Source organism: Daktulosphaira vitifoliae, unplaced genomic scaffold (assembly GCF_025091365.1).
Source record: "Daktulosphaira vitifoliae isolate Bord-2020 unplaced genomic scaffold, ASM2509136v1 Scaffold_30, whole genome shotgun sequence".
Taxonomy (NCBI): Eukaryota; Metazoa; Arthropoda; class Insecta; order Hemiptera; family Phylloxeridae; genus Daktulosphaira; species Daktulosphaira vitifoliae.
This window is the reverse complement of record NW_026099601.1, coordinates 39,823-50,648: the sequence shown is the minus strand read 5'-3', so window position 1 is coordinate 50,648 and position 10,826 is coordinate 39,823. Positions and strand designations below refer to the sequence as shown.

At 24.4% G+C, this 10,826-nt stretch overlaps 1 protein-coding gene across 1 annotated transcript; it reads left to right on the top strand.

Annotated features, from left to right (window-relative positions):
* The first annotated feature begins 1,134 nt into the window (after nt 1–1,134).
* On the top strand, nt 1,135–5,035 carry LOC126908891 (uncharacterized). The gene is made up of 2 exons (XM_050691211.1): nt 1,135–2,049; nt 4,226–5,035. The coding sequence occupies exons 1-2, from the start codon at nt 1,160–1,162 to the stop codon at nt 5,025–5,027; spliced, it is 1,692 nt and encodes a 563-aa protein (XP_050547168.1). The 5' UTR covers nt 1,135–1,159; the 3' UTR covers nt 5,028–5,035.
* The last annotated feature ends 5,791 nt before the right edge of the window (nt 5,036–10,826 follow it).

Below are 10,826 nucleotides of genomic sequence, written 5' to 3'. Positions count from 1 at the left end.
CCCCCTCTTACACATATTTAATAATTAAATTAACTCAAAAAATTATTTAATTTTGTTTTTGAAGTCATTCACCACTTTCTTAAAATTAAACACTATCTACAGATTTGCATTGAAACGTTTCTTACCATAGCGATTTTAATCACTGTCAGTTATCATCTATACTTGTCCCAACTATGCCACGACGAAACTGTGATTCCNTCTCACCTTTTACATCCTTTTATCCCTTTCATCCAAAATACTTTTTTGTGTTTCTACATGGTTATTTGGTGTTTCACATTAAATGACATGAGGACAGTAGATACATATAACTAACACAAATTTTAAGAAAGGCACCATAATAAAAATTATAACAACAAGTATGTAAGCATATACGAATGATCTAAAAATTTCATAATAAATTATTTCATTAATTGCGAAATAAATACATATATTAGCATGTAATCAATTAATTTAAACAATACTTATTAATTTTCAACACAGTAATTTTTAATTGAGAAAAAAACAAATTTTCAACTTAATGCGTATTTTCTATTTGATATATATATGTAACCATGTGACTGATGCAAATCAGATTATAACTGACAAACGACGTTCTTATAATAATGTTTATAACAACTTCAAAATAATTATTTGTAAAAAATTGTCTTAAACTGCTAATAATCAAACATTTAATAAGACTATGATAAATCAGGTCATATAGGTTTTTTTTAACCTACTAAGAAATATATCCATGTTTTACACAGTATATTGCATTACTTAAAAACCAGTAGCGCTAAACGATTTACAACCCCATAACGTTATCGTTTCTTATAATCATGTAAATATTTCTTTTCAATATATACTAATCCTGATTCATAGAACTTTTATAATTAATAGAATAAAAAAAATATTTATATTATATCAAATCTATAGGTGTAAAAAATAGTAAAATTGTCTATTGGAAATCTGTAGTTAATACAAATTTTAAGCATAAGGTGTATAAAAAAATTGTATGAACATATTATTTAAACAATTATAAATAATCAACCGCTGTGTTTGCTTAAAATATTATTTTAAATAAATATGATAGGAACTAAAATATATATATCTAACACAGAAAATTAATAAATTCTACTAAAATTTCACTTACTATAATATTGTATAATTTAAATTTTAAATAATGTTACCCAAATTATTCTATTTCATTTGCTATACTATGTGGATTTTAAATACAATATGTTCTGTAAGTTCTAAAATAAAGCCAAAATCATATGAAAAATATTTGACAGAAGTAATGGATCATTTAAGTGAACAAATTGGATGGGATTCTTTGCAACATTTGGAAATTAAATACGACTTTTCTACAAAGATAAGTACTAATATTAAGGACGTTATTTGCAAAGGAAGTAGTACAATACTATCAAAAAAGTTCGATGCTATAATTCATATATTAAATTACATGTATGCAGAAGTCATCAAAACATTTATTGATCATATTTGCGCTATAGCTAAACGATGTCAAGAATATTATGACTTAAACCAGGGAGATAATTTTTTAAGTTGTACAGTTTTACTTCAAAGTGTTGTGGAAAATTCGAAAACCATGTTTGAACAGTTATACAATGTAATGAACTATCTTAGCAACATAGATATTAAACTATTAGCGAATAAAAAAAAAACTTTCTCTGTACCTATAGTAGATGAAATTTATACTTTTGTAGAATATGCATCATTAAAAACTAAACAAAATACACAGATTTTTATCAATCCAAACGATCCAAACACAAAAAAAGATGCTTGTGAGGTTATTTTAGATGTGAACAGTTTTATCGAAAGAAAAGGTCACAAGGCCTATAAGAAAATTAAAGAAAAAAATAGTTTAGTTTTTCACAATCATAAACCAAAATTCTCACTTGAAGAGAATCTAGAAGACTATAAAGCGCTACAAAATAAAAACATCGAGTTGAGTTATTATTTAAGTGAATGGCTTAACATGTATTATATTGAAGTTTCTACAAATTTATACAAAAATCTTGGTTTTGAACAAGTTTTAGAATCAAAAAATGAAAGGTAAGATTATTTATTTGAAAACTTTATAAATTAACGTTATTAAACGTAAAAAATTCCATATTTTCTTGTACTACTGATTGATTTACAAAATTATACTGCATCTAAAGAGCCCCTTATGTAGATGCGAATAGAATAGAACCAAGTTTTTATAAATGTTATTTGGCAAACTAACTAGACAAAAAATCATATTTTCTCAAATTCTCAATAATCGTGGATTCATTAAGCTATTAACTGTATAATGACTTTCATGTCATCAAAATATAATTTTATCAGTCATTTCAGAAAAAATAAGTATCTACTAATAACAAAAAATAATACAATATTTACAAAAATTTAACGTTATTCACTTTACCTGTGATATTTGTTTCCCCCCATTTCTCTTATTTATTTATGATGATAAAAAAAAATGATTTTGTTAATGTTTATATAAGAGTTTAACGTTGGGCACCACTTTCATATATAATTAAAATAACTAAAAAAACCCAGCACAGTAAGGTTGCGGTACAGTGGTGTTGTGACATAGTTGGATCTAGTACACCCAAATAAAAACCTCAATCTATTTTGATAGAGAAATTTTATCAAGGGTTTATGATAATGTTTTATTAATACGAACAAAATAACATTCTTATGAAAAATTATTGTTCAAGACAAGAAAAAAAATTATCATATTGATATCATAGGTTTAATAGTAATGATATATTTATTAAATTGAACAATGAATTTATTATATAGATCGAGGTTTTTCTCTGGGTGTATAATAATATCTGACTGTGACTAAAATCACTATCAAAAATAAACGCTTCGATGCAAATCTTTAGATAGTGTTTAATTTAAAAATATTGGTGGATTATTCCAAAAGCTACATGATCTGCTAGTTCCTTATTAATATCCTGATTAAGGTAAAGTATGTCGAATGAAAATGGGATTATTAAAAAATATTATTTCTCATAAAAATATTTTGTTAATCCATGCACTTTTCAATAAGTTATTGCATTATAAAATTAAAAATATAAAAAATAAAATCGAGAATTTTCACACGAAAATAGCGTTTGGTAGCCATTTTTGTCGTGAAGACAAGTCCAGAGGTCAAATTTTTATTTTTTCAAATTTATGTATGTTACATTACCTTTAATTTAAGATATATATAAAAGCCCCCCAGTATATAGGGTAATGGTCTGATTTAAAAAAAAAATGTGTCGAATGAAAGATGTATATTAATACTACTTCACATGAAAAAATTGTATTGATCCATACATTTTTTAAAAAGTTATATCCTTATAAAGTAAAAAATGTAAATTATAAAATCGAGATTTTTCACACAAAAATAGCATTTGGTAGCCATTTTCACCGTGAAGACAAAATAAAGTCCGAAATTTTTTTTTACATAATAAAGTAGATTACATTAGCTTTAATTTAATATATATAATATATATATTATGACAGTGTCAAACTTTCCGGAACATTTTCAAAAGTTAAGTTGAAAAAGTTAATTTTTTGTGAAAATGTTGTCATTTAAAAATACTCTCTGTGGGCATATAAAGGGTCGAATTTACAAAAAAAATATACCAAATGATAGGTAAACACATCAAACATCTAAATATATTGATATGTTCATTTTTGAAAAAGTTACGGCAGTTTTTAGTAAAGAAAATTGAAAAAATTTCGAAAACTAGCGATATTTAAATTTGTAATTTTTTTGGTGGTTTCTCCCATTTACAGGGAACGAAGAAATTTTTTTCAATTTTTAAAGGTAATGTCTTCGACTAGATACGATTTGTGATTTTTTGACGTATCGTTGAATGAAATCCGTTTGGTGAAAGCTGATAAAAAGTAGTAACAGACACAAAAAAAAATAAATAAATAAATAAAAAAAAAACACATCATGTAAAATTAATACCTTCTCAGCTTCGCATCGAAAATAATGTTATTGATCATGTTGTTATCCAATAAAATTTTATTTTATTTATTGCCCATTGTTTGTATAACATACAAAGAAATAATAAGTTTTTATTAAAATTTTAAAAATATCCTATAAAATCTATCCTTAGGAATAGTTTTATTATAATAAACTTAATATTTACAATTTATTAAAAAAATTAACAAATTTTAATCTGAACATTTATCAAATAAATTAATGCTAATATTATTAATAAATTACACTATATATATTTTTTAGTAGTGTCAGATTTCCAGTTTATTTATATGAAAATATTGATCAAAAAGAGGGAATCGAACTAATAAATGCAATTACTAAAGAAAATGGATGGAAATCATTGAAACCTATTCATATTGTATTTAATGATCAAGTTATAAGCGTCGACCGTATTCTTAGACACCCAGCAGACAGACTAAATTTTCATTGTAAAAAGCAACATGTATTAAGAGTTATCAAGTGCATTTATACAGAAATAATGTTTAAGTATTATGAATATGTAATCTTCATATTAAGTTATTGTGAAATGAGATATGTGAAATGTAATGATTTAATATATATAAATTTAGTGCGACAAATTTTTGATGCAGTTCACGAGTCAACTAAAATGTTTGAAGTAATGTATAAAACATTGGTATCTTTAAATAAACAAATAGGAGAATATATTCATGACAACTGGAATTCGAATTTAAAATGCTTGTGTACTTTAATCACAAAATTACTTGAGGAAATAAATTCTGAAAAATATTCAATAGATGTTTTGGATAGCAAAATTGATATCAGTGAACAGAGTAAGAATCTGTGTTACGCAAGTATAAGTGTTAAAAATATCACAAAATTTTTAAAATATCACAAATCGAAACACCGTACTTTAAATGAATCACATGAAAAACAATGTCCAATTAGGAATTTATTGTTAAACATTGACATACCTAATTCAATAAATACGGACACCTTTTCATCTGCTTGTAACAAACTTATTGTATTTTCTGAAAATGTTATAAAAGTTTACTATGAAGAATTAGGTTTAAATAAATTTAATTAATTTATTAATCAATTTTTTTTCTATATCTATTTATAATTTTTTTGGGGGTTCTACCCAAATATTGAGCTTTTTGTGCTGTTCTTATAGGTATATCACAAAATTTAGTAGGAGTCCCATCATAGCTGGGTTATTTGATTAGATATATAGAATATACAATAAGTAAGGAAACGTGTTTTTACTGTTCTCATTGTTTGGAACAAATTGTATTATTTACTCAATAACAATAACAAAAAAAAACCAGCACAATGGTGACGTGGCATAGTTGGATCAAGTATAATGATATCTAACAATAATTAAAATCACTATAAAAAAAAACGCTTCGATGCACATCTTTAGATATTGTTTAATTTTAAAAAATTAGTGGACTATTCCAAAAGCTAGTTCCTTATTAATATCCTGATTAAGATAAAGTATGTCGAATAAAAAAGGGATTATTAAAAAATATTATTTCTCATAAAAAAATTATGTTGAACACTTTTCAATATGTTATAGCATTATAAAGTTAAAAATTAAAAAAATAAAATCGAGAATTTTCACACGAAAATAGCGTTTGGTAGCCATTTATGTCGTGAAGACAAAATAAAGTCCGAAATTTTTTGAATAACAAAGTAAATTTTATTAGCTTTAATTTAAGATATATATAAAAGTGTCAGACTTTCCGGAACACTTTCAAAATTTAAGTTGAAAAAGTTCTACTTTCTACATGCATTTTTTAGATTTGAACCCCCCTCGTATATAGGGAAATGGTCGGATTTAAAAAAACAGTATGTCAAATGAAAGATGTATATAAATACTACTCCTCATGAAAAAATTGTACTGATCCATACATTTTTCAAAAAGTTATAGCATAATAAAGTTAAAAATGTAAAATACAAAATCGAAAATTTTCACACAAAAATAGCATTCGGTAGCCATTTTCACCGTGAAGATAAAATAAAGTCCGAAATTTTTTTTTTGCATAATAAAGTATATTACATTAGCTTTAATTTAAGATATATATAAAAGTGTCAGACTTTCCGGAACACTTTCAAAATTTAAGTTGAAAAAGTAAATTTTTGTGAAAAAGTTTTCATTTTAAATCCCAACCTGTGAGCAGTTAAAGGGCCAGATATAAAAAAAAAATATACTAAATGAAAGGTAATGATATCATGCATTTATATAAAAAAAATTATATATTATTCGGTTATTTTTAAAAAAGTAATGGCAATTTTACATAAAAATAATTGAAAAATTTTCGAAAATTAGCGATTTTTAAATTTGTAATTTTTTTNGAAAAAATTTCGAAAATTAGCGATTTTTAAATTTGTAATTTTTTTGGAAGTTTCCCCCATTTACGGGGAACGAGGGAATTTTTTTCAATTTTTGAGGGAGATGTCTTCGACTAGATACGATTTGTGATCTTTTGATGTATCATTGAAAAAAATCGGGTCGGTGACAGCTGGGAAAAAGTAGTAACAGACACAAAAGAAAAAAAAACGGTAGCACAGTGGAGTCGAGGCACTGNAAAAACGGTAGCACAGTGGGGTCGAGGCACAGTGTGGACGAGGCATAGATGGGACAAGTATAGATGATATCTGACAGTGATTAAAATCACTATCATAAGAAACGCTTCGATGCAAATCTGTAGATAGTTTTTCATTTAGAGAAATTGGTGGATTATTCCAAAAGCAACATCAACTCTTATTTATTTAATTATATCCTCATTAGTAGTTCTTTGATTTTAAAATATAATATACGAATAAATACTAATTATAATTATTAAATTTAGTATGAAATTGATATTTAATATTGGAATTTAAACGGAGAAATTATAAAAATAATAAAGAAGTTATATTTTGCTTTACTTTTGCGTGTATAAAAATTTAAAGGGCTTGATACAATAATTTTCAATAAAAACTGTTTTTTACTATAAAAAAATGTACTGGTCTATATGGAACTTTCATCAGAAACAAAAATATACTATTCTAAATCAACTTTTCGCGATGTTTTCAAATGTGCAATTAGACTTCTTTTATCACTTCTAAGTTTTAATATTATTAAAAAATAGTATTTAAATATAAAAAAAAATAATTAAGAACAAAAAAAATTTGTTTTAAATTAATACTGATTTTATTATTAATATGTTAAAAATAAAGAAAATGACATATTTAACCTATTTTATTAATTGTTTTAAGTTGATTTTTGTAAATATTTATTATAAAAAAAAAAAATTTATTTTACTATAACTTTTAGCTCAATTGGCAAGTTTGAAATTGATATCATCAAATAGAAAATTCTATAAGAATTAAAAAAATTGTATCGTTAACATTGATATGCAGTCAAAAAGTTTTATAATTACTATTTATTGTAAATTTATCAGAAAAGCTCAATATTTTTTTGCATTTTTATAGTAATAGATTACTTAAATATAAGTAATAGTAATAATTTCCTAGTAACTTTTGGTGTTTGAAAAGATTCTGCAATTGAAATATTCAGAACTTAATTAATTTTAATGATTTACTTTAACTAAATGAACCAACCAAAACAAAGTTGTTAAACAAATTTACTCAATTGAGCGTATAATAAAATTTGATTATAATTGTAAAAATCCATTATTAATTCAGGAGAAACTAACAATCATTTTTTTTAGAAATGATTTATATAGCAACATGGTACCAAAAAATTTGTAATATTATAGTCTAGTAGTAGTACACACAATTACAGTAAAAAATTTATTAAATTACAATGTAAAATAATTTAATTTTGTAGTTGAAACCTATCATATCAAATTATCATATCCAACTTGATTCGTCAATAAATACTTTGAAAACATTAGAAATGAATGATTTAAATTGTCTGTATGGAGAACATGGTATAAGTAACTCTTTAATTGATAAATTAGAATTTTTTTTCTATTTTTGAGGTTAATATTTTCAACTAGATACGAATTGTAATCATTTGACGTATCGTTGAAAAATATAGGTCAAGTTAGAGCAGTGAAAATAAATGATAGCCACAAAAAAATACCTTCTCAGCTATGCATCGAAGCTAAAATCTAAAATATAGTAAAATAATTTTAATACGAATAAGAAATTTCTTCTTGCAAGGGGTGACTAAAGTAATGGGATCCTTGATCTCTATTGAAGTTATTGATCTAAATGAGATAAAAATCAAACGAGTTAAAAATTTATACTAACTTAAAAAGAATTAAGAAAATATGCAAAAAATTCATTAACGCATGCGGGTAGGAACCTCGTACCCCAAGCGTGTAATAGACAAGTTTTACCAACCTGGCAACCATATGTTGTTACTGTAAGATGGAAAAATTGGCTATTTAAGCTAAATCAAATTTCAAAGTTATTTTTCTCGACTTAAAAGAAGTAAATAAATTTAAATAAGTTTAACTTTCTATGCTACATTAATTTTTTATTTATATAATATTAATGAAAATCTGTACTCCCCTTTTCAGGTATTTTAAAATAAAATAAAATACAAAACCCAGACTTTCGATTTTAAGTTCTGATTTATGTAACTTGTAACTAAGATTTAAATTCAATACAAATTTTTGTATAGTTGTATTACATATTTACATATTTGATGCGTGTTAAATAAAATTATTTAAAATTATGAATCGAAATAACTTTTTATGAATTATGCAAATTTAATTCACCTTTGTTTTTTTGCTGTAAGATATCATACTTTTGGTTAATGATTTTTCCTTGTATCAATTAGTTATATACGCTATATTAATTTCATAAAAATTTAATTAATCAAACTTTGTCAAGCTGTGTAATCTAAGTAAAAAACGAAAGACATTATTTTATGTATTAAATTTATTTGGATAAATGACGCCTGTTGAGTTTATTTGTATATTTTAAAAATGTATAGTACATGCCTAAAATATTACCACAAAAATAGCATATTTTGTGTCAAATATATAGTGGTCAAATTTTTTTTTTCAAATTAAAGTATATTACATAAACATTAATTTAAAGTATATATAAAAGTGTCAGTCTTTCCGAAACATTTTCAAAAGTTAATTATTTGTGGAAAAGTTGCCATTTTGAAACCGTTCCTGTGGGCTGGTAAAGGGTCAAATGTTCACAAAAATATATAAAATGATAAGTAAATACCTAAAATATCTATAAAATAAAAAATTATATTGATTCGGTCATTTTTAATAAAGTTATGGCGATTTTAAGAAAAAAAATTGAAAAAATATCGAAAATTAGCGATTTTTAAATTTGCAATTTTTTGGGGGATTTCCCCCGTTTACGGGGAACGAGGGAATTTTTTTCAACTTTTGAGGGTAATTTTTTCGACTAGATATGATATGTGATCATTTGACATATTGTTCATCAAAATCGGTCCAGCGAAAGTTGAGATTGAGCGTTCACAGACACAAAAAAAAGTGAAAAACTATGGTAAAATTAATATCTTCTCAGCTCCGCATCGAAGCTAAAATATAAATAATGCTAATTATTATTTCTTTAATATTCATTCAAAATTATTTTGAAAAACTCATTGAAAAAATACCATATTTCTGCATACAGTAGTAATTTTCACCATGAAGACAAGTCCAAGGGTCAAATTTTTTTTTCAAATTAAAGTATATTACATAAGCTTTAATTTAAGATATATATAAAAGTGTCAGTCATTCCGGAACATTTTCAAAAAATAAGTTGAAAAAGTTAATTTTTTGTAAAAATGTTACCATTTTGAAACCTTTCTTGTGGGCTGTTAAAGGGTCAAATGTTCACAAAAATATATAAAATGATAAGTAAATATTTAAGGTATCTATAAAAAAAAAATTATATTGATTTGATCATTTTTAAAACAGTTATGGCAATTGTAAGTAAAAAAAATTGAAAAAATATCGAAAATTAGCGATTTTTAAATTTGCAATTTTTTGGGGGATTTCCCACGTTTATGGAGAACAAGGGAATTTTTTTCAACTTTTGAGGATAATTTTTTTGACTAGATACGATGTGTAATCTTTTGACATATTATTCATCAAAATCGGTCCAGCGAAAGTTGAGATTGAGTTGGGAAAAAAATCAAATCATAGTAAAATTAATACCTTCTCAACTTCGCATCGAAGCTAAAAAAAAAAAAAATGTCTTCGTAAAACCAATATCTTCTCAGCTTCGCATCGAAGCTAAAATATAAAATGCCAAAAAATAAAAGTAACACTCTATTTATAAAATAAAATAAATTGCTTTTATTAAACCAAATGTAATGGTGTGAAAATATAAGTTATAGTTATGGATTAGACATTTGAAGTTAATACAAATTTTAAATATAAGGTATATAAAAAAAATTGTTTGAATATATTATTTAAAAAATTAAAAATAATCAACCGCTGTGTTTGTTTAAAATAGCATATTAAATAAAAATGATATAAAAATGTTAGGTACTACAATATATATTTTAAATGGAATATTAATTATTTCTAATAAAATTTTACTGACTTTAAAATTTGTGTAATTAAAATTGTGAATCATGTTACCAAAGTTATTTTATTCTATTTTTTATACTTTTTGGATTCTAACTACAAAATGCTTTGTGAGTTGCAAAATAAGACCAAAAACATATGAGAAATATTTGTCAGGAGTAATGGATCATATAAAGGAACAAGTTGGATGGGATTTTATACAGAATTTAGATATTAAGAATGACTCCTCTACATGGTTAAGATTTAATGCTAAGGACATTCTTTGTAAAGAGAGTAATTTAACGCTATCAAAAAAATTCGACGCTATAATTAATGTGTTAAATTACATGTACGCAGAAGTTATCAAAACATTTATTGATCATATT

Excerpts from the sequence above, each read along its gene's own strand:
- LOC126908891 (XM_050691211.1), top strand. The coding sequence starts at position 1,160 with ATGTTACCCAAATTATTCTATTTCATTTGCTATACTATGTGGATTTTA. Across the intron at positions 2,050-4,225 it reads TTAGAATCAAAAAATGAAAG|TAGTGTCAGATTTCCAGTTT; the intron begins GTAAGATTATTT and ends TATATTTTTTAG.